Raw genomic sequence first — 24,589 nt, 5'->3', positions numbered from 1 at the left:
ATGTATGAAAATTGTTTTTTATTACTCCGAAGAGAATAACCTTTTATGTGAAATAAAAATCGGACCCAAAACCCTGTCTCTACCGAAATCCCTGTGAAACTTCCCTGGCAAATTTGGCGTACATTAAAGAAAATTATTTGAACTTAGGTAAGGTTCAGTCTCGAAGGAGCTTCATATTCCGAAATCTAGATACTTACCGGATGTGTTAGTGAGAACAAATGATTTATTGGATGTTGTAAGAAACTATCTTTTAACCAAATCAATAGTTATTATGCCCTTTTTTGTAACACAGGTAAGCAAATATTCAAACAGGACATCTGATATTAAGAAAAAATAACCATTGCTTACACGGTCAATGCGCCACCAAACTTGGAAATTTATTTATTTATTTGTATGATGATTTGTCCGTTGTAGTTACATTGGCTAAATCTTGACGGTAGAATATAAGATGTATGGTGATGTTCTCTCAAATCGAAATCTCAAAGGGCAAAATCATATCAAAATTTATGATTTGTTTTATATACCCGCTCTTAAGCCATTGATGCTAAAAAAACGTATTCACTTTTTAAAGGTAAGAAAATCTATAAAAAAAAAATATAAATTATAATTTTCGGTAGTTTTATATAACAATGCCAACTGATAAAATGCAATATATTTTATTTATTTATTTATCATAACTGTACACATATCATTACAGGATGGTTGTAATAATACTATTTAATTTATTTCAACAAGTAAAATCGTTTTGTTTCAATTACACGTGCTAGTGTGTATATTTTACAATTAGCTTTGACTTGTCCGGGTCTTTTCGTGATATTCTAACTGAAAGTAATGCACCATTTCTGTCCGTTTTATCACTCTTTACGCCGGGCACGTGACACGTCGAACGTGGGTCGTAGAAAACGTAGAAACTACCGAGAATAGATTTAGAAAAACGTTATAGAATCTTTTTTTACTATGTGGTGACATTTTACTGTTAGAGCAATAAAATAAAATAAAATAAAATAATTTTGTAAATTATGGCATATAACATGATAGATTAGATATTTAAAACTACCTCGTTACATACTTAGAATGTCTTAATTGAAAATGGTAAGTCACCTAATTAAAAATAAAAATAGATTATCAAATAACGAGAAAAATAATAATAGATTCAACACGTGAATAAGGAATGTAACTTTCTCGAACCCGAGGGAATAGGTGTCGTAAACAAATATTTTTGAGAGGTCAACAAGAAAGAGGAAGTAAGGCGGGCGGGATAGCCCCAACTCACAAATTAATAAACCAATAACATAACTTCGTGACAAAAGACCAGCCAGTCATTCCATTCAATAGTATCTGGCATACCGGAATGACAGAATACCTTTGCTCATTTTATGTAATAAAAAAATCTTTATTCTTTGATAATATTTTTCTCTATTTGGTTCTATTAAGTTATATAGATACCTACATAGATATATCATTAAAATTTTATCATGTCAATTATGTATTACTCTGATCAACACTTGTTGTTAACATAATGCACCTACCCTCTCTCAAGTTTTATTCGTTCATTTTTTATTTCATTTATCACGACGGAGTTAGAAGTTAATTCATGTTACAATATTATATGTTCCCTAACTTACATAGCCTGTTGAAAATTGTATCAATCGTAAGACCAAAGTTAAGTTTTAGTGTTTTCGTAGACAAGAGAGTTATACAAAATAGATAAATTTTAGTTTCCATTAAAAACTAACATTTTATTGATTAAAAAATTTCAGCATAGGGTCAAAATGGAACCCAGAACAGTTACTAAAACGAAATTTCAATGCTTTTTGCTTTTAATAAAGATTTTACTGTCTTTTGTACACTTTTTTTTGTGCATTAAATATTGGATTACAACTGGGAGTGGATGGGCAAAACCCAAAATAATAAGGATTAACAAAAAAAAAACTTAAAAGAAATTTTTTATTTTATTTTTAGATTTTATATTTGTAAAATTTTATTATATACCTACATAACATTTAGTGTGATTCATACATTACCCATAATACCTTATTATACCCGGTGCGCTCACATTTTCACAGTAAAAGTAAAGTAACAGCAAATATCGACGTATATTGAAGAAGAAGGTTAGAAATTTATTCTATCACGCGGCCCCAATGTAGTCTAGTCATTGGCAGAATATCATTGAAATAAGACACTTGCAATCTACCATATTTTTCTACACCGCCGAGCACGTCATGAATTATAAAGAAAAATCAAGCAAAACGAAATTCAGTAGTAATGCCTGGCTTTTAAACCGCAATCATTGATAGCAAGCACGATACACGCGTCCTGGTCTACCACTGGTAACCACTGGTCCATCTCGACTCTTTCGCTCAGTACTATTCAAATTTATGAGACTGCGGTTAAAATGCACACTGAAAGCTCTTTTGTTTCTTTATTGAAATTAGAACATCATAAGAATTGGCGCCAATAGTTTCACGAACGACAATAAACGAATTATATACGAGTAATGTTTATACTTGTATAAATCATAGAGATACTACTACACATTTGAATCATTTAATAATATTCAAGATTTTCCTTCTTTTGTGTATCGTGTATCATTACTTCCCAGAGTTATTATCGATTCTATAGAAAGTTGCAATAACAACGGTGTTATTTTTTAATAAATCGAATATGGTTCATTGTTCGTTAATGTTAAAATGTTTCATTTTAATCGAAATCGGGATATATGTATATTTTGGACTTGGGCAGTCTCGCTCCGAAGAAAATTCATTCTACCTATAAAAATTATATTTCTAAAGGGTTATTAAAACAATCTCTTAGCCTTTTATAATTTATTTGCGTAAAAAATATGTTTTTTTTTTTCATTTTAATTAATTTCATACGAAATAATATAATCTCTAACCTATTATAAAATACATTCAATATATCTACTAAACACATGGCGATTTTACACTAAATCAATCTCATGTAAACTTATTTCTACTATTCATTACAAAAATTATACAAAAAATATTTAAAGTTAATTAATGTTATCATCCAACACTGGCAAAATACAAAAAAGTTATTTTTATTAGTCACACAATGATAGGTAAATGAGCCACCAATGAGATGTGACTATAGACAATAAAAATACTTCACACATGAAAGGTCGATGACATTTTATCTGGACATGACATGGCACAGATAAAAAATATATCAATCTTCACTTCAGATCAACAAATTAAAACAAAAACTTTAAAAAATAATATAATAGTTACAATTACATTATGTTTATAAAGAATTATGTTATCCTTATTCTAGTTTACAAATACAAAAAAGGCAATATAGTTAATCTTATTATAAGCACAAAATGAGATTGTAACAATACTGTAAGGCAGTGTATACACGGAATCTTTAAAACCGATCGACTTTAAGAGATCATTTGCTACAAATTTAAGTATTCGAAATATTATTGTCCTGTTATTTGAGGAATATGCAAAGGAATGTTGTTTAAGGCAAACACGGTGAATATGAGACTAACATGAGGTCTATTTTACTACTTCTGTGCCAGCCAGAGTTGTACTAATTTCATTCTGGTGTGTGTTGATTGCGGTGTTATTTTATAAGAACTCTTTTCATATCTCACTAGTCCAATTTAAGAAAAACAAATTATGCCAATTAGTTATTAATATAGTCTTTTGCGGAGTTTAGGATTTGTTGTTAAAAAATAGTACAAATTCTTGTGGTTGTTTACTAAAAGTTATTGAATAAGAAGAGTATCATATTTTGTACATTTATTGAAGACGCAACAATTAATATGTTATGACAACTCATTCTTAGCACCAGTGATAAGCTTAAAGGGGTAAATAAGAATATCCGTAATAATTAATTTGGCGCGTTTCTCAGTTACTTAAAAAAAGGGGATATGAAAAATTAGGACATGACAAAATATTCCAAATGAAAATGATTTTATAAAACAGACCTCACGATACCTCTTAATAAGTAAAGATAGCTTAGTGATATTTCGTTATTTTCTAAATTTATCTAAAACAACAGTTATATGTAACTATTCTAGGTATTCGCAATATATGACAAAAAAAACTATATATAACGATTTTAACACTACAAAATATATAAGGTCTACAACACTCAATATTAAACAATTATATTGTAAATAATATCATAACATAATACTTACTAATTGTGCGGCATTTGTAAATAAATTATGCGTCCAAATTCATTATCAATAATTCCCATGTCTTACAATTAAATGACAAAATATTTTTTTTATATATTGAATTGAGTATTTCCTAATCACTAAAGAAATTATTCTAATATAGTAATACTTTAAATATTTTATACCTAATTATATTGTCAGCCATTATTCTCCTGCAGCTTATATCACGGCCCTAAATGCATCAAAATGTCTCCGCCATATTAACTTATGAGATTTAATCCACGTGATGGTATATCATCTTAGTTACCACGAATTTTGTAATTGAATTATTTGCATTTATATGCAACATATATGTATTCCAGAATATTTTGTGATTTATTTGATTTATTGGACAAATACAATATTGTCCTTGAAAAAAGTCGTATATAGACCGTCGTCTTCAATTAATATTTTTCATAAATTCGTGGAAACCATTTTGCGATAACTATTTCGTTTAGAACTAACTCTACAGCTTCAACAATGTTTCATATACATATAGCTATATAATACTTTAATTCCAATACTAAATTCATCTCACAGCTCCCGTTAAGGCTTAATGGACATTAATTGAACACACAACGATACTAATCGACTTCAATACATACATAAACACACAACATAAACGAAAAATATGATTAGTCAACATATGTTGAAGACTACAGATAATATTGATGTTTTTTTTTTTTTTAATTATATATTTATATTGAAGTCGACAAAACGCTGAATATTTCTAATAACAATTTCATTAACAACAATTAAGCATAGACGCTTGAGGAATTGAAGGATGTTTCGAGGTAAAGAGATTTATCACCGAAGCCGTAGGGATAGCAAGATGAAGTTTTTAACAATGAAATTGTGTTACAGATTAATAGTTCATAAAATAACTATATTATTCGGTAAAATGGCAATACTCAAATTATGACGTTCATACACTGGCAGGTTTTATTTAGTGGCAGTTACTAATGTATTCTTTCCTTTTTCAAATTAATGAAAATTAAATTTAAGTACAATTTTTTAAAAGAAATTGTATGTTGCCATTATTTATTAATGTCATATGAATTGACATCAAATTAAATTATAAATAAATTATTTTGTATTAAAAAAAATTACAGAATATATAAAAGCCATACAAGTTAATTATTTCGAGAAATTTATAAACATAATATATAAATAACGACATTTTTATCAATTCATATCACACTAATTCTAAATTGAATAATCAATCACGAGTAAATATTCAAGAGATTCATTACAGCCTTTAGTGAATCGTGTACGAAATTCGTCATATAGGAGTGATCTACATTTGAGTTAAGAGAAGGGGAGAGATGGGCGTGTCATACCGTCCGCGGGGCGGCGGGGCGGCGGGGGCGGAGGCGTGCGGGGCCGCGGGTGCGCATCACACCGCCGCAGGAGACGCTGATTGTCAGTGCCACTTAGCCTTCTGCGCGAATATGTCCGCGCGGAGATTCTGCGCGAAGCAGATGCCTAGGATCTATGGGAGGAGGATTAGCGTGTCATTTGTATAATTATTTAATGTTTAGATGATGTAATATTGGCTAATATTTTAAATTTCGTAAAGTCACTCAGAACTCTGTATCACGTCTTCTTTTCTACTATTTATGATCCATCTCTTCTACATTTATCTCTAGTTAAATACCAATAAAAAACAATCCACAGAAATACTAGAAGCCAACTTAGCATGTTTCACGTGCGCAATAACAATTGATTATGTCAAAATTAACATAGAAAAGCTAAAGCATTAGGAGCCACATACATCGTTATAAACAGCACATGTATTGTATATCAAGCTACACGATATAACAAATAAGTGCACCTACAAAATAAAACTTACTTGTGCAAAAGCGGTACAAACAGCGGACGTGGCTACAATCAACAGATTGTGATCGAACCACTCCTCAGCGGCCTCTAGGCAACCCTTGTCATATATTATCTTAGCTATGTCAAAACTCTAGAACAAAAGAAAACTAAATGTAAATAACAGCACGAGCCAGACATCATTATATATCTGTTATAATGTCAGTCATATGACAGATGTCAGAGTATCGGAGTGAGTGAGCATCTCCTCAGAATAAAAACGTATCAAAACATATAAATCAAGCTTCACTTTTTATTACAAGGCTTTATATAGCCAGGTCAGATACAATCCACTCAACAATTAAAATACCGTCACTAACAGTAATTTGTAACGGTAGGTGTGCCAGTGTGATAAAAACAAGAGGGACATAGCATACACACACCCACACACAGCAAGGTTGCAAACTGATTGTCAATATAAGTGTTTGTGGTACCGTCGTTACTTCTGATTTCCATAACACAAGTGCTTCAGCTACTTACATTGGGATCAGAGTAATGTATGTGATGTTGTCTCATATTTATTTATTTATAATAGGATAGGATGTACCTATATACACCTCCCAATTTCTACATTTTCAATGGCAAATACCACGAATACGTTTCAACGCCTGTCAGTCTCTTAGTCACCTCTCGTATGTGTAAAAATATATCATGGTACTGAATTTGATTAAGCTGTGCATCTGCCACGAAATACACATTAACAGATTCAATCGAAAACTTTTCTGAAAGCGAATTGTGACGCAACAAAATAATAACGCAACTACAACTTAACGGACGCCGCCACTAAATCCATTACAAAGTTTGAGAAGCTGTGCAATTCACAAAAATATGCATAATATGCTGAGATATGCCGAGGGTCGCTTGGAACCTTCAGTGCGAGCGGGCCCAGTACGGCGGCGGCGACGGGCGCGAACCGTCGCTGTAGCCAATCCTCGCCCGCGACCAGACAGCCGCGCTCGTGGATGACGCGCTCACTGCCTTGCTAAATTTATATTTTTAAACAAAATCAATGTTTCCTGACCCTTACTTTCGACTAGTGTGCACGCTGCGTAACTTTCAGAATACGTAAGACAATTTTAATATGAAGTCTTTTAAGAAGAATCCGCTTCATAGATTATAAATCAAAAAGGCTTATTTGTATTATTTTATTCTCTTTAACTTACGGGCTTATATCTGGATAAAACGCAGCCGAGATCCGACTCCAAATCGATCATTATCCTATTTTTAACTTTACCGTTTTGTAAATTCAAATCGTTTATAAAAAATACATTGGTAAAAAAGGCATATTATTCGATACAAGATTTTGTAGCTGATAAAAAAGCTTGGAATTAATACCTTTTGACTTCCAGGCAGGATACCTTACAGACATATATAACTGTATTTAACAAATATTATTGTATTTTTTAAATGTTGAAAAAGAGTAACTACTGAGTTTCTTGCCGATTCTTCTCGGTAGAATCTGCTTTCCGAACCGGTGGTAGCTTCATTTAATTGTTAAATGACGATTCAAAAGTGCTTGTAAAAGCCCACCTGTATAAATTTTATTTTGATTTTCTTAAGCCGGCGCGTAGTTTCGATACTCAATTTACGTCGACTTTTATCATGCACAGATTATTACCATCGATGAGTATTATTGAAATATCGCATTTCTCTCTTACGACATATTTAAACACTACCCTTTCAGACATATACACAGCCTCAAAATCTTACTCCTTTCCTCAAAAAGTAACTCTTTCTTGGGGCAATATATACGTTTTTACAACAGGATCCCAGAAAACGTTCAACAATATTCGATTATAAAATTCAAAAAAATCGTTAAAGAGCGTTTGTGTGCTAAAGGATATTACAGCACTAATGACTTTCTAGTTGACTGCACACCTTGGGAATGAGATGATCGCCTCCAGGCTGTTTCAAATAACAACAATATGTTTATTGCTTTAAATTATAAAATGACATTATAAAAAAAAACCGCTTAGTTTCTTTCGCCGGTTCTTTTCAGAGGTAGGTTTCTGAGGTATTATATTCCGAACCAGTGGTAGATTTTCGACAATCAATAAGTACGTGTAAACACTTCTATTTTGAATAAAGGTTTTTGACTTTGACTTAGAAAAAATTTAATTCAAAGAAGCAACGTATAATATAATTCACAGTATCTTTTCCTATCCGTTCACCTTGATTCGGCGTACTTCTAGACATGCGAACGTTATTTTAGACAATCCGAAGACTAGTGGTGCTATAAAGGTTATAATATAGCATAGCAAATGTTGCTAGCAATTTTTTTTTGTTACGGATTTAAATTAGTATTATGGACCTCTGCAGTAGCATAATAACTTCATAATATTGCTTTATTGCTGCAACAATCATCTATGCACAACAAAGTTTCCGACTCCGCAAAGTCAATAGATCCTTCTTGGGGCAAGGTATCCGTTTCTATAATAAAATTCCGCAGAAATTTTTAACTTTGCCGTTTAGTAAATTCAAATCGTTTGTTAAAAATACCTTGGTAGAAAAAGCATACTATTCGATACAAGATTTTGTAGATGATAAAAAAGCGTGGAGTTAATACCTGTTGACTTCCAAGCAGGATACATTAATTGAAATAATTGTATTTAATTAACATGACGTTGTATTTTTTAAATGTTAAAAAAGAGTAACTACTGAGTTTCTTGCCGGTTCTTCTCGGTAGAATCTACTTTCCGAAGCGGTGGTAGCTTCACTTAATTGTAAAATGACGATTCAAACGTGCTTATAAAAGCCTACTTGAATAAAGTTTATTTTGATTTTGAATATATGATTGACAGCAACAGTAACATGTTTTACCATAGCTGAATATTCAGTGAATTAATCATTTGATAGCGCGGAAAAGACGGTTCTCTTATTAATAACTAGCTTTGCCTGCGAACTCGTACGCGTTTGAATTTTACCCAAGTTTTAAAAATAATTCTAAAATAAAACTTTTACATATGACCTTTTGCAGTTAACATTCCGTTCCATACCTATCTATTTTCTGACGCTGTATTAACTTTGTATAGTACGACACAAATTAGATGTAGCATCTGAAAATGCAATGGAATGAAAATAAAACCGATTACTGTCCATTTACACAACCAATAGAAACAGTTACCTATCGCGCCATTCGACGCTATTCGTCGCTATAGATTCACGCGTCAGATAAAGCAAGTGCATGTAAATCGACGCGTCAAATTGACAAAATATATTAGGTCATGTTATATTACAAGTTATTACGTTTGTGCAAAGATCATATTCGCATGAGAAATAAATATTGATAATTTGGGATAGCGTACTCAATTCGGATGTGATCGGTTTTACGAATTTTGCCGATGCTACATCTAAGTTGTGTCGTACTATACAAGAGTATTGGGTAGTGTAGTGTAGTGTAGTGTAGTGTAGTGTAGTGTAGTGTAGTGTAGTGTTGTGTAGTAGTAGTAGTGCGGACTCACGTAGGTGGGTTTCCGGACGTCGTAGCCGCACTGCTTGTTGCGTATGATGTCCTGCGGCTTGTTGCGGCAGCAGCTGAAGGGCACGCCGCACGCCTCGCGCGAGCCCACGGCGCCGCTCGAGCAGTTGAAGTACGCGTTGCGGTCCCAGTCGCGCGGGCCCTCCACGCCGCAGCACTGCAGCTGAGGCCACATTCCCACGTCACCATGCCGTATCGAATATCGAAAAAAACGGCCAAGAGCGTGTCCGACACGCACGTGATAGGGTTCCGTAGCCATAAGATGGAAATTTAGCAAGCTCTATTTCTACCCTGACCCACTTCTATATGTAGATATGTACCATTCCTACTTATTTTCATAGTTTGTAGTTTTGTACGTAGTTTTTTTTTTTTATTTAGAGGGTTTATTCTATAAAGTAGAATATGCCACCCCCATAGTAGTTATTACAAAAAATTACATTCTACGTTTACACCCTTTTTGAACCATATTGTATAGCATCTTAGCCTCAGCTGAATTTGGTGAGGCCAAGATACTGTTACAAGATGCAAAATCCAAACAATATGGTAAAGCAGCTTCAATTTGCTTCCTCTCTGCTTCGTTCCGTACACATTCCAACAATATGTGATATACATCTTCTATAGTTCCGCACTCGCTACAGTTAGGAGATGGAACGTTCTTCATGAGGAAAGCAAAACTATTCAGAGGGATGTGTCCGGATCGAAGCCTTAATGAAGTTATTACGTCACTCCTGCTCAGGTTTGTACGTAGTTATTTCCATACATTACCATTTAGTCAGGGCAACTGCACGTCTTGAGTTGGTCGAGTTGTATAAAAATAACTATTTATGATACAGAGTCCGCTATAGTTTTCATTGAAAGTACATACTTGGAGGTATACAACACATTTTTTTCGGAATTATTGTAATAGTATTTCAAAAGTTAAGGGGGGGACGCTCTAATTTTAACTTTGTTTTACTATATCTCGAGACTGGGGGGTTTGATCCACATGGTTTCAAGGCAATTTTTGTTATATTTAAAGATACCTTTTTAACGATACCCGAACGATGGGGTAAATCGATTTTTTTTTTCGAATTAATTTTTCGCTGTATGGGAGGGGTAAAAAATAATTATTTTTCGATAATTTTAAAAACAAATTTTTGGATTATCTGTATACATCTCTCCACCAATTTTCGTGGTAATCGGTGCAAACGGCTGAGAACGAGCCAGGACAGACAGACGGACAGACATGACGAAATTATAAGGGTTCCTAGTAGACTACGGAACCCTAAAAATTGTAATGGCTAGCCACTAGAGAGGTAGACGAGAGCGCCGTTCCGGTGGATACACACTGTAAAGACGTCTACAGAATCCAGTGCCCAGGCTTGCCTACGAATGGCACAGAATAGAAATGACTGGAGGAAGGTGGTGCGAAGTTTAGAGAGCCACATGCATGGTGGTCACGTTCCTCAGTAATGAGGAAACCATTAGGAATAACAATCATTACAATATTCGGCGACATGTAAGCGAACTGCGTATGCGCGTTGACTCTCGTTGAAATGAGAAGCCAAAAATGGATTTGCTCTGTAGAATACTTAACTGACATACAAATTAAATGAAATAAACATAATTAACTTAAAAATTTAAAAGAGAAATACAAGTAGATGAATTATTTTCTTATCTATTATTTTATGTTTATTATAACAAAGATATTTATGTCGAAAAAAATTATCCAAATTAATATTTTTAAAAAGAACAAGTATACTCATAACTCACTCTATTCCAACAATAAGAGGAAAAGAGCCAAATAAACAACATTTGACAGCAAATTAACGCGATACCATTGGTAGAGAGCTTGATAGCATATCTATGATATTTACTATGGATTTACGATTAGCGTTTAAACGTCGACGAAGCTGTTATTAGAATTTTGAAAGTAGAATTAAAATGGAAAAAAATATTAAGTATAACAAAACTCTTAGTAGTGCACAATATAGCTGAGTTATTAGCAAACCGCATGCTATACGTATATCTAAGGCTTGTTTATCTTTTCCTTCCTTTTTGAGCTGAGATGGCCCAGTGGTTAGAACGCGTGCCTCTTAACCGATGATTACGGGTTCAAATCCAGATGAGCACCGCTGATTCATGTGCTTAATTTGTCTTTATAATTCATCTCGTGCTCAGCGGTGAAGGAAATCATCGTGAGGAAACCTGCATGTGACAAAAATTTCATAGAAATTCTGCCACATGTGTATTCCACCAACCCGCATTGGAACAGTGTGGTGGAAAATGTTCCAAACCTTCTCCTCAAAGGGAGAGGAGGCTTTTAGCCCATCACTGGGAATTTACAGGCTGTTGTTGTTGTTTATCGTTTTTCCCCATTCCATTGGAATAGGCGTTCTATTATATTAGGTATTTCCTTAGTTCCTGAGGCTAAAGTAAACATACCCAATCTTCTTGAATCCAGTCAATCAAATTCTGCTGATCCGGATCCTCTCTATAATGCGTGATGAATGACTGGAAACCGGTCGTCGCTTGCTGTTTAATCTGCAACAAATAATGAGTTATTGCATCATACTTGTATGGAAATATAAAACAACCGGAGTTTACAATTTCGATATACTATATCCAATAATCTATACAAATATTAAAATTAGTGTCTGTATGTAATATTACAATTAGCACACATACCAAAAAACATTTTATGTATAAATTTTTTTTGTGTCTGTCTGTTTGTTCCGGCTAATCTCTAGAACGGCTGGACCGATTTTGACTGCTGATGTAATAGGAATATTTTCTTGTTAAATTCAATCGCATAAGAAGCGAGCATAATTAGTATTATTATTAAGATTGATGTACTTGCGTTTATATTTACCCAGTCTTTGAACACGAAGAACAATATCCCAGCCGTCATTTCCGCCAATAGAAGAAGAGCGAGAAATACTGCATACTGAAAAGAAAAACCTTACTATGAATTACAGAAACCATTTGATCAATATATACTATTTTTTTTTATGTTATAGATTGGCGGACGAGCATATGGGCCACCTGATGGTAAGTGGTCACCATCACCCATAGACAATGACGCTGTAAGAAATATTAACTATTCCTTACATCGTCAATGCGCCACCAACCTTGGGAACTAAGATGTTATGTCCCTTGTGCCTGTAGTTACACTGGCTCACTCACCCTTCAAACCGGAACACAACGATACTGCGTACTGTTGTTTGGCGGTAGAATAACTGATGAGTGGGTGGTACCTACCCAGAGGGACTTGCACAAAGCCCTACCACCAAGTAATATTTAACAGATAAGGATAATAATATTTTTGTCACCAAACACTTGTATGAAACATTTATTTTACGCCGACAAGATTCATAAACGTGATCAATACTTCCTATTTAATAACTCGATGATACCGTTTACATTTTTCTGAATGTTTCAATGTTGGCGACAACAGTACAGTACGACACAACTTAGATGTAGCATCGGCAAAATTCGTAAAACTCTTGCTATTTGCAAGAGTTTTACGAATGTAATCATTTTGTTTTAACAATGTAATCATTTTGGCAAGAATGAGAAAATAGTACGTGACTTTTTCAACTTGATTGGCACATTATATCCTAATATCAGGGCCGCGAATAATTAACAAAATAACACGTATGATCACAGCTTGATCCCAAATACCATATTATTTAATATTAATGATATGTATGAAAAATTCCATATTGCAAAAACTTCCCTAAAAATATTGATAATACAATACAAGATTGGAGTACTGTATTATTTGTACATTATTAAATTAACCATACTATTACAAAGAAAAAAATAGCTATAAAATACTTAATATTTTCAAGAACTATAATATACGAATATGAATAATTAATGAACTGCATGTTAAGGTCGATAAATTAATAAAACATCAGTACTAACACAGGCTAATAAGCACGTGTTCTCACGCAAGGCACCGACGCATCCCGTGAAGCCGATTATGAATGTTATTGTACCTGGAAACAGATACAACATGTATGTTTAAACCTCAACACTATTATTAATTAGTATTAAATAGCATTAAAAGGTATGACTATTAATGCTATTTTAATAGTTATAACTATTAATGATATTTTATCTATAAATAAATTAAAATATAATATTATTTTACTATATAAAATTATGAGTCATTTTTTTAATTTAATTTAAATGAACTACATGTAAATGTCACATAAGAGAATATTTTACGTCGTTATCAAGTAGTCTGTTTTGGTGAAATCTAAATTTCACCAAAACAAACATTATTTTTAATTAGTCAGTAACTGGTTTTTAATTAATTTAAATATCATTCCTTAAATAGTAAATATGTACTACATGTCTAGTATAAGTTTGAAAACATTAAATGATTTTATAAAAATGAAACTGCATGTTATTTTCCAATATAAAAGTCATTGTAACGATTAGTTAAAGTTTTATATTGAGAAAACTCAATAAATATTCCGATTTCACAAGATTTATGTCAATAAAGATATGTTCTTAGCTTGTGATGAAAATTATGTAGTAGTCACATTTTAAGTTGTCACTCACACCTACCCAGTTACATTTTCCCACAAACAGAAGCGCTATACTTTCAGCATATGTATTTGAGTCTAATTTTTATGTTTTGAGTTTTGACAAAGCTTACCTAAAACTTAGTTATAGGTTACAAAATTAATTAGAAATTAAACATAGAGCAATGTTCAATATTAACATATGCTAATTATTAGCATGTTACTTTTGTCTATTTTTTGACAATGGTTTAAATTGTGTCATTGTTGTAATCGGTCTTTGTTTTAAAAATTGACATGAGATTAATTAACAAAACCTATTGTTAAAAATTATTTCAAGGACGATAAGTTTAATCATTAATGTCTTTAAAAAGTGTCTTGAGTTTTAACTGAAATATAAACGAGGTAGGTATAGTCTACGATTGCTTCATTAAAAAATATATTTACATACATTATCTATATACAATTACTTAGCTAATCTACTTGTATATGCAATTTTGTTAGATTTTTTGTTGCAATATATATATGGGACATTATGATTATAGCTGGGACTTAATACATAACATAACTTGATTTTTTATGTTATTTGAGAGTTGTGTCTTTATAAGTTTGAGTCTTAACATTTTGTATACTTTGAAGCACATATTATATACTAATATATTGACAACTATTATAACTTTGCTGAGTATTAGATCTATTTAAAAAACACAAATTTATAATTAAATATATGCAATTTCCATTTTTATTGTTTTGATATAACAATCTATCTTGAAAGACTGTTATTTACTTATTAAATAACATAGGAATTAAGGTACTTATAAAATAATAACTAATCTATAAACTTTTGAATAGATACACTAAACAATCGGTAACAAGATTTGAGTACAGAATCCAGAATAAATGAAATAAAATATAAGCTTGAAACATACAATACTTTCAACTATTATATAGACCTCGTTTTGTGTTACATTTATTATGTATTGGTAACATCAATGTCTTAAACTCATAGAAATGAATTAACACAAGTTATATAAAATTAAATAACAATAAAATGTTCTTACCGACACATATTAAAATGAATGCTGGATCCAGAGCAATATTAGTCAAACGAGACAGGTTATTGAATGTATCTTTCTCTGTCCATGCCCATACGCCTACAGCCATCACAATGAGGCCCAGAAACTGTAAAGAACAAAGAAAGACATTTACTTTAAGTCTCTCCATAAAGTTAACACAACTTACTGCCTATACTTATACTATTTAGGACAAACAAAAAAATATAAATATTTTTCAAGCTTACTAATAATGAATTTAGTTACAGATAAAAGAAAATAAAAGCCTATACAAAAGTCACTTTACAAAAATCAAACAAAATTATATGAGTACATAATAAGGACAACAATTAGTTGTTATTCTTTATATTAAGTTATGGAAACAAATTAAAAAAAAATGGCTTATTATCATTCATATGTAAATTTTAATTGTATTTGTATTTCTTGTTGGGTTTCCATATAAATTGTATACAGTAATTTCAAACATACTTAGCGACTTATAAAAAGAAAAAATAATAGCGGACAAGGATTTAGTGAATGCAGCCTTGACTTTACTACAAAGACAACATAACTGAAAAACTTTGTATCTGAATATTTATGGAACTCATGAAACTGAATAGATAACAATATTTATTATAATATTTCTGCGCTTATAACTTACCCAAAATAAAACATTTACGCCAAAAATTACATATTTTAAACAACAGCTGACTTCGGTCGTGTCACGTCGGTATTTCCTGATGCTAGGCATTTTATAGTCTAATATTAATCATGTCCAGAGAAATTAGTTAACAAAACTATATAAAGAATAAAGGAAAGAAAAATATCAAGTTCTACATTTGCTTTATTTTAAAATTCTACACAGCTAATGCAATAATAAATAGCAAGTAGGCCAAAGGCCAACCAACTGGAATGACTGAATGATGAACGCGCTCGCCGCTCAAGTCGCGTCAAAAAACATTCAGAATCAAGAGTGAATGAATTCGTAATCTGTGGAACAAACTATAGATTAATAAGTATAAGGTTTTTGGGTTAAAATTCTACTGTTGAATGAGTTTTCTGTGCAAATAAATTTAAAAACAGAATATTACTTCCTTTGATTACTTGTATGTCTAGATCGACAGCCATTGCGAACGAAAAATAGAAATCTAATTGTAAAGTAGTATGAAATTTCGCAAATGTCAAAGGCGGTAGCTGTCACGCAACCAAGATAAAAGTTGATTCGTTTGTTTTAGTTCTTTTGTAGTGCGGCACTGAATAGATTTATAAATAACTAACAAAAAATAATTAAATATATACAAAACGCTCGATCTATTGTAAAATTACTACAATATGTTAAGACATGATTAGGTATACAATTTAAATCACGTTATATAAATATATACCTATAGTATGTTTAAGTATTAATCAATCTAATAGATCAAAAACAATGTTGTATGTAATTTTCAAATTTAAGACATCTTCTCATTCTTAAGACGCTAATGTATAAATGGGTTGAAAATACATTCATTTATTCACTGTACTAGGTATTCATTTATTTACGTGCTAGTAAATTCTATTTGTAATTTTTATTTTTATCTTTCATACTTTGAGAACATCATAATTATTATAAAACCTGTTCAGAATTGATACATTTCGTCTGATCGCTTCTTACCACACATTTGATTATAAGTTACGATAAAATATAGTCCAGATAGTTTTAACTTAAACAATATCTGCATTATGTGTTTAATATTTTTTTAATAAATATTTATATCGATGTTGCTACCTATTTAGAGTTTAAACTTTTTATAAATTTTACAAAATACTTTTCTAATGCATATGATATTTTTTACTTTTTAATTTTTACTGTATGGTTATTAATTTACAAAGTCGGGTAGATAAATGAAAGAGATAAATGTATTATAATTTTATTTTATTCGTTTTTTGAACATATATTAATTGGTATATTGTCTATTCGCATGTGATGCCATCTGCTGTATGCCTTTTTATCCAATCGATGTAATTGCTCACTTTTGTATACACTCCTAAAAAAATATGTATATTTATTACGTAGTTATTGGTTAGGTTCTTTTATTTACAAAAATAAGAATAGTGTTACGTACTTAATTATTAAAACATTATACGTTAAAGATTGTACAAACCTGGATATCTCGGATCTGCACAACCAATTCCCCATGAAACGACACCTAAAATTTTTAAATATATTTTTTTATTTTAATATATTTAAAGGTATTAATTGTGTGTGAGTATATATAATATCCATTTACAAATTTTATTATACCTGCTTGGACGTATCTTCCGACGCCTTCAAACACTACTAGAGGTCCGCCACTATCACCCTGTGTAAAAAAAAAAAACAAAAATCAGTATCAATTCTATACTATGTATGATTATTTCTTTAAAATTATAGAGCGCATTATAATGCATTGTTTTCATGGATAGATTGATTCAGGAGAAAGATTTATATGTATAAAACATGCACAATATAGTATAGAAAGACTGATAATTTTAGAAATTTTTAAAAATTTGTTTTTTTAAATACTTACCTGACAACCGTCCTTTCCTTTAGAGAAAGCACACATCATCGTCGGTTTCAAATGAGTAGACAGTTTGGAATTCATGCAATCTTCATCATTGAGTATGCGAAGGCTAACTTTCATTAAAACCTTTGAAGAAGACTTGCCCACGCCTAGACGTCCCCAGCCTACTACCGTACCAACTCTTTCAGAGAAGTCTTGTCCTAGGTGTTTGTAAAAAATTAAATATTTTTTGTATTTCTATATACCAAGAAGAATTAGCCAAAGTCATTAAAAATTACATCAGATAAATCAATTAGTTATGTATATGACTAAAACACTATGAACCAAACTAAAAGAAATAGGAAACATACTTTTGAAATCATATAAGGTTATATTTCCTTTACAAAATATAATCATTTATTTAGCCTTAAGTACTGATCGTATTAAATAGCGCTTGAAGCGCTTAACTCTTAACTGTTTCTTTATCTACTTTTGAGAGAATAATAGTTCTCGATGGGAAACTGAGATTGATGAATCCAAGAAGAATTTCGATACCTTAAAATTTTGCTATTTTTAATAAGAAACAGGAAACGTCAAGTTAGGATCTTTCGTCGATGTTACCTACTCGTAACAAATAAAAACTGCGCATAACCTTTTTTTTAAACTTACCCGGATTAGGTAAACAAATTGGTATAATAGTTTTGCCGAATTGTATTGGCTTATTTATTGTCGCTATTGCTATGTCGTTCTCATCTCTGACTGCTGTTGTCGTGAAGTCTTCGTGAATGACCGTTTTCGATATAGACCTCTTTTCCACATCCTCTAGTTGATCAATGTTATCCAGACCCAAGAGTACTGTCAGTTTCTGTACGTCGTCCCTTTAATTAATTTATGATATAAATATCTTCATTTAAATAAAATCTATTTTCAAATCGATTAAACTAATCAAAAAAATGGCTGTGACAATTCATTCTTATATCTAAACATATATTGGTTGAATTAAAAAAAAGTGAATATTGAGAAACGTCAGATAGATAGCTTGATTAGTAATTTAACTTTATAAATAGAATTACATGTTAGGATTAAATTAAATGTTACCATTTAAAACAGTGACCAGCCGTTAGTATATGCCTATCGGTGACAATAGCGCCCCCGCAGTGTAGGCTATCTTTTTTCATGATGGCGGCCGTCCAAGGAAATGAGTGAGGCTCTGCTCGACGACCACCTACTATCCTCACTGATATGATCTCGTCGGAAGGCCTGCCACATTCTAAATAGTTATAATTTTATGAGCAATTAATAAATGTTAAATTTATAGGTACATTTACAAAAATTGTTACATAAATAAATGTATTTACTCAAACCATTTAAATTAAAATATCATCTAATCTATAATTTTTGAAAGAAAACACAGAATATTATTTTCTCATATTAACGGATTACGATATAATTATGCATTTCAAATGTGATATAAAATATTGCTTAAGGTTACAAAAAAACGTTTAACGTAAGTGCAAAAACCTCATGGTGTAATTAAAATATAATCCAAAATAAAAGTTAATTACATTATTTTTAATCATACATAAATACTTAATTAATGCAATAAATTCGATGTCATACATAGATAGCAATTAGTTAGGTATGCAAAATAACACTTACGACATGTTTCTTTTGCTTTTGATATCTGAAATAAAATTTCTTTACGGTTCAGACTTTTACTTTATTATAAAATATATTAAATATTAAAAATATCTTTATAGCAAACCTCCGTGCAGAAAATGATTAGTATTAAAACAAGCCACATTTGTCTTCTTTACTTTTCTTGTAATCACAACACTGCGCGGCGTCCTCGAGTGAATAGAATCAGTACCTAATAAAGTCTCGCTCACTTTAAACCATACAAATTATTCACGCTAATGTCCATGTAAATGCAACTTACGAGACGATATAAAATTTATAATTAACAATAAAATGTTCTATTGTTATTATTATCAGATCCAGTTAGCCAACCGAAGATAGCAGGTTGAATTTCGATCACTAATAAATTGTATGTGTGAATTTGTCTCAAGCTTGGCTGTAATAGGCGGATGTAATTTTGGAATTAGTAATTCCGCCGACACAAAAAGGAATAAAACACTAGCATTCAGTAAGCCCAACATTATCATTAATATCCAAAGTCTAACGGCACCTAAATAAGACTTCAACTAACTTCGTTATCAAACATTATGAGGATCATAAATAAAAGTCGGAAAAGCGATGGATAATTTTCGTATAAAAGATTTCTTATCAATCACATCAAGCTTATTAACTTTGCATTGAACATATTTCACATTTGAAAGAGAAATGTGTGAAATCGATTTACGTTACATGTGTTATCTTAATAGTTCTCTTATCGCTTTATTGTTACGATGTTACACTAATAAAAATATAAACTAAAATTTTACAACATTATACCGGTATAATATTATATGAGAATATTTTATAAATTATTGAAATAATCATATTTGGAAAATTAAGTTCTTAATAGAAATATCAATTCTCTTTTCAGGTCTACACGACGTTGAAATCACCTGTTGAACAAATGAAAATTATTGTTTTTTTGCATATTATTCTTATTAGGCAAGACTATAGAAGAGTAGGTTTAACGGCAAAATATTTAAAGCCATCAGCCCTTGGGTAACGACCCCACGACGCAAAATTGAGGATGAAAGAATACACCTGTACTTATTTATAACACTCGAACACAAAATATATATTCTAGATAACTATTTATTAAGTTCTTCAACGTGAGAAAAATTCCAATTACATCATTTTTATTATCTCTTAAAAATAAACGGACAGACACTGTGTTTTATCCTTGTGGTTTAATCTGCATAAAAAACATATGAACATGCATCTATTTTTTTTAATGTTGATAATAATATTTCATGTACTAAGAATCAATGCATATTTAATTGCATGAAAGTCCACCAACGATCTGTTGTTTAATCCAGGGAATGTATTTTGCTACAATCGTGTAAACTCCTGCAAATAAACATTTTTTTTATTTAAGAATATTATTTTTGACTTTTTAAAACAATGAAAGTCATAGAATATTAGATATAGGTACATACCTGGGTAATCAGGCTTAGCGCAATCAATGCCCCATGATACAATTCCTATAAATAAGAAAAACAGAGGTTTAGAATAGTTTTTTTTTTTCGTTTTTATTTAAACATTAATTTTATTCAAAAATGATTAACTTTCAACATTATATACATATACCTCCATAATAACGACAGCACACTTGGTGTTTTTATATAATATAATCGCGTTTTCACCGGCCTTTACTTTTTTTGTACCTAAAAATCCTTACAATACGGAGAGATATTTGTAAAAAAGTTAGTTATTTGGGTACCTTACATTAATTTATTTTTTATTTCGGTCGAATGAAAAGACTATTACTGAAACTGAGGCCTATTTTGAGGCAATATAACGTTGATAGATAAATTTAATTTTGAACAAAAAAAACGTGTTATTTGTCAGGTCCGGAATTCTTCAGCCTATGAGCTATGTGTCAGATATTTTAAATGTATCAGAGACAAACACCACAGTTTTCAGAAGAAATAGCGATCTCCGTCCTGCTCAATCATGGGCGCCAATAAGTTATAGATCGTTTTTATTAATTACATACTCCTTTATCATCTCCATGACGTTAATAAATTAGATTACTTATAATATTAATTGTTTTTTTTTTTTGTTTAGTAAATGTAACTGCCTGTACTTAATGTAGCATATAGTTATTGTAATTATAAAAAAAAAACGAAGTTATTCGTGCATTTTTTATCAAATAGAACGAAAAAAGCACGCAAATCGCATTAATTACCTAAATCTAAGGCTTGTTTATCTTTTTTCCTACTTCCATTGGAATAGCATACTAAACTGAATAAAGCTGTAATAGATAGATACTTACCAACTTGGTACCACTTTTTGTGGTGAGTTCGGGAATGAGTGGCAAATAGAGGTCCACCACTGTCTCCCTGCAACAACATATTGTACCATATTAATAAAAACTAAAACATATATATTGGTCTGTATCATTTGTTAACGGAAAGTCTCTTACAAGATCTGATAACGTGCAAATAATGGCTTTCTTTCTTTAGATTTAAAACTTCATTCAAATCAATTTAATTCATTCATTCAAAATACAAGCAAATTAAGACCAAATAGCTATTTAAGAGATACGATTACTTGCTGAATCTGATAAAACTTTTGACGTTTCAACAACATTGAATCAAAGTAATTAATAAATTTAATACAGTACGTACGGTACTGTTAATCAAATTAAAATATTAATTATAATTATATTAATCATAGAATTTATTTGTACCTGACATGCATCCTTCCCAATACTATAAGCACACATCATAGAATCAGCGACAAAATTGTCCTTATATATAGAAGATTTTGTACAAACGTGGCTCACTACTAATTTTACTTTAGTTTCGAGTAAATATCGTGACGAGGTCAAAGCACCCTGTCTGGTTTTACCCCATCCTGCAACTGTTAGTGGCAGTTCTCCAAAGGTCATATCTAGAATAATATGGTTATTATATCACTATGTAATTAATCATGAAACATATGGTATGAAAATAAAAACCATTTCTATAAAATAAATGAAAAGATATAAAAAAGTAAAAGTAACAGCCTATAAATTTCCTACTGCTCTCCATGAAGGAGAATGTTTGGAACATATTCCACCACGCTGTTCGAATGCGGGATGGTGGAATGCACATTTGGCAGAATTTCAATGCAATTTGACACGTGCAGGTTTCACGAGCACGAGATGAATTATAAACACAAATTAAGCACATATATGATATGTTCATTGTACGTATATATAGTGGTGCTTGCCTGGGTTTGAATTCGAAATCATCGGTTAAGATGCACGAGTTCTAACTACTGGGCTATCTGGCCATGAAACGATATATTGTTGATAAATAAATATAGTATTCATATTTGTTATGAAATTTTACCTTCACTCGGTAAGCAAATCGGTCGAACTTTGTCTGAGAACTTAAGTTTCTTTTCTAGAGTCAGCACAGCGATGTCATTGATGTCTCGTACGGCGTTCGAGGTGAAACTCGGGTGTTTGACGCCTTTCGACAAGTGAATTACGGAGTGAGAGGAGCCGAGGCGGTCGTGCATCCCAATATGCGCTGATAGATCTCGATAGTGAACTCTAAGCACAATCCAAAACATCAACATATTTTCATCAACAAACTAACTGTAACATAATCGCTTAGACAATAAAAAAGACTTATAAGGTTATCAATATTTGAATTTGAATCTATAAAGAATCCTTTCCTAGTTAATTCCTTTTAGAATAAACAATATATTATTCAATAATATTCATAATGTGTACCAAATTTATTCGAATTCGTCTTGCCTCTTGGGTGTGACATTTACATTTTATAATAATAGCTAGAATAAGATTATTATGTAATTAATGTGATTGAGATTAAAATATACAGCTTCAACTCGCTACAAAAACATTAGGTATGTTTTAGATTTTTCTTCCACATTTTATTAGGTGATTCTGCGCTAGTAGACTGTAATAACATTATTTTAATAAGGATTTAGAAAAACCAGTAGAACAAAATGCACTAATTAATTCCCTATTTTTTTAATTTGTTATGCTATTTACAAAACAATAGTCACATTTCTATCGACAGTATATTGAGTAATAAATTATAAAATATGTATAAAACCGTCTTCTAAATTAGAAACATGCTAATGAACTAAACAAGAAAAAAAATCTATGAAACTACTAGATCAATTTTAATGAAACTTACACTGTGCCCTAAATTGAAGTGTACCCTAACCTAACTTAAATTAAAAATTATCATATCAATATGACTTTAAGTTTTAGAGAAATTCGCGGACAAACATACTAACTTACATGCAAACATACTCTTACGAAATTAAGTACACGTGGCTTGGTTTCCTAAATAATCATTACACTTAATATAATTAAATTCTACTAATATTACATACATACGTGTCGAACTGATAATTTTCTTTTTTAAAAGAACAGCGGGTTAAATTTTCCTAAACCAATTTCACTAAAGCTATTTTGAAAGAACGATAAATTGATTAAATTTGTTTTAATATTAGATTCACCCAAATGTAATGCAGTGCCCAGCAGTTAATATATGTTGGTCGGTGATGATTGCTCCTCCGCAATGTAGCTTTGAGCCCAGCATGAGGGCCACTAGCCAAGGGTATTCATGGGGCTGGACTGTCGTCCCACCTACGATACGACGATTCTTTCCGGCTATCCCACATTCTTCAAGAAAAAAATCTCATTGAAATACATAAATTTAATATAAATGAGCAATACATTACAGTAATATGATGATAATAGTAATAAAAAAATATCTGATATATCTGTAGGTAAAATAGGTACCACTGAGTGTATATAATATAGGCATATACATGCGTGCTAAATTGTACAAATATTTTTTATTGTGTAAATTACAAACGTGGAACGTAATATCTTACCGCACGAATGATTAGATTTGCTTCCATTAATCTAAAAACAAAACAAACATTATCGATAGCCTCAACCAATTCGGTAAAAACCTTTTTATAATTCCAATTTCGACTTACAACTCCAATCGTAAAACAAAGTAAAATAATTAATCGTTTCATTTTATAGGTGTTCTTAATATCTCGGTTCGATGTAAGAGGAAAAACATGGCGATCAACGTCGTCGGAACGATTTCGTTAGCAATAAAAGAAATATTCGAGAATTTTTAATTAAAACAGAAGTGGATATTAATATCGAAAATTCACTTGTGCATTCGATTCAATCTTGTAATTAATTTTATGCTCGTCGAAAATACAACTTTGGATTAATTTAGAAGTACCTTTTTTTTAAAAAAAAAGCTATTTACATAATATATTGGTAGATGACT

General features: G+C 31.3%; 2 protein-coding genes across 4 annotated transcripts; both read right to left on the bottom strand.

The window, feature by feature from the left end:
• Positions 1–2,810: 2,810 nt before the first annotated feature.
• Positions 2,811–16,039, bottom strand: LOC124535028 (tetraspanin-5). 3 transcript variants are annotated; one of them, XM_047111051.1, is made up of 10 exons: positions 15,770–16,039; positions 15,118–15,238; positions 13,452–13,525; positions 12,394–12,468; positions 11,967–12,065; positions 9,522–9,705; positions 7,654–7,658; positions 6,933–7,034; positions 6,042–6,158; positions 2,811–5,681 (listed from the first exon to the last, which is right to left on the bottom strand). In XM_047111051.1, the coding sequence occupies exons 1-10, from the start codon at positions 15,857–15,859 to the stop codon at positions 5,613–5,615; spliced, it is 936 nt and encodes a 311-aa protein (XP_046967007.1). In that variant the 5' UTR covers positions 15,860–16,039; the 3' UTR covers positions 2,811–5,612. The 3 variants fall into 3 exon arrangements, with proteins under 3 accessions (XP_046967007.1, XP_046967005.1, XP_046967006.1); XM_047111049.1 differs by lacking the exons at positions 6,933–7,034; positions 7,654–7,658 and having other exon boundaries at positions 9,526–9,705; positions 12,382–12,468; XM_047111050.1 differs by lacking the exons at positions 6,933–7,034; positions 7,654–7,658 and having other exon boundaries at positions 9,526–9,705; positions 15,770–16,037.
• A 972-nt stretch (positions 16,040–17,011) lies between these two features.
• On the bottom strand, positions 17,012–24,397 carry LOC124535031 (plasminogen-like). Its single transcript, XM_047111053.1, has 13 exons — positions 24,282–24,397; positions 24,174–24,204; positions 23,793–23,958; positions 22,646–22,851; positions 22,000–22,202; positions 21,583–21,649; positions 20,744–20,788; positions 18,729–18,900; positions 18,300–18,508; positions 17,658–17,851; positions 17,393–17,450; positions 17,253–17,297; positions 17,012–17,135 (listed from the first exon to the last, which is right to left on the bottom strand). Exons 1-13 carry the CDS (start codon positions 24,321–24,323, stop codon positions 17,062–17,064), a joined length of 1,512 nt encoding a protein of 503 aa, XP_046967009.1. The 5' UTR covers positions 24,324–24,397; the 3' UTR covers positions 17,012–17,061.
• Positions 24,398–24,589: the final 192 nt, after the last annotated feature.

Source organism: Vanessa cardui, chromosome 14 (genome assembly GCF_905220365.1).
Source record: "Vanessa cardui chromosome 14, ilVanCard2.1, whole genome shotgun sequence".
Taxonomy (NCBI): Eukaryota; Metazoa; Arthropoda; class Insecta; order Lepidoptera; family Nymphalidae; genus Vanessa; species Vanessa cardui.
This window is presented reverse-complemented; position numbering and strand designations above follow the sequence as displayed.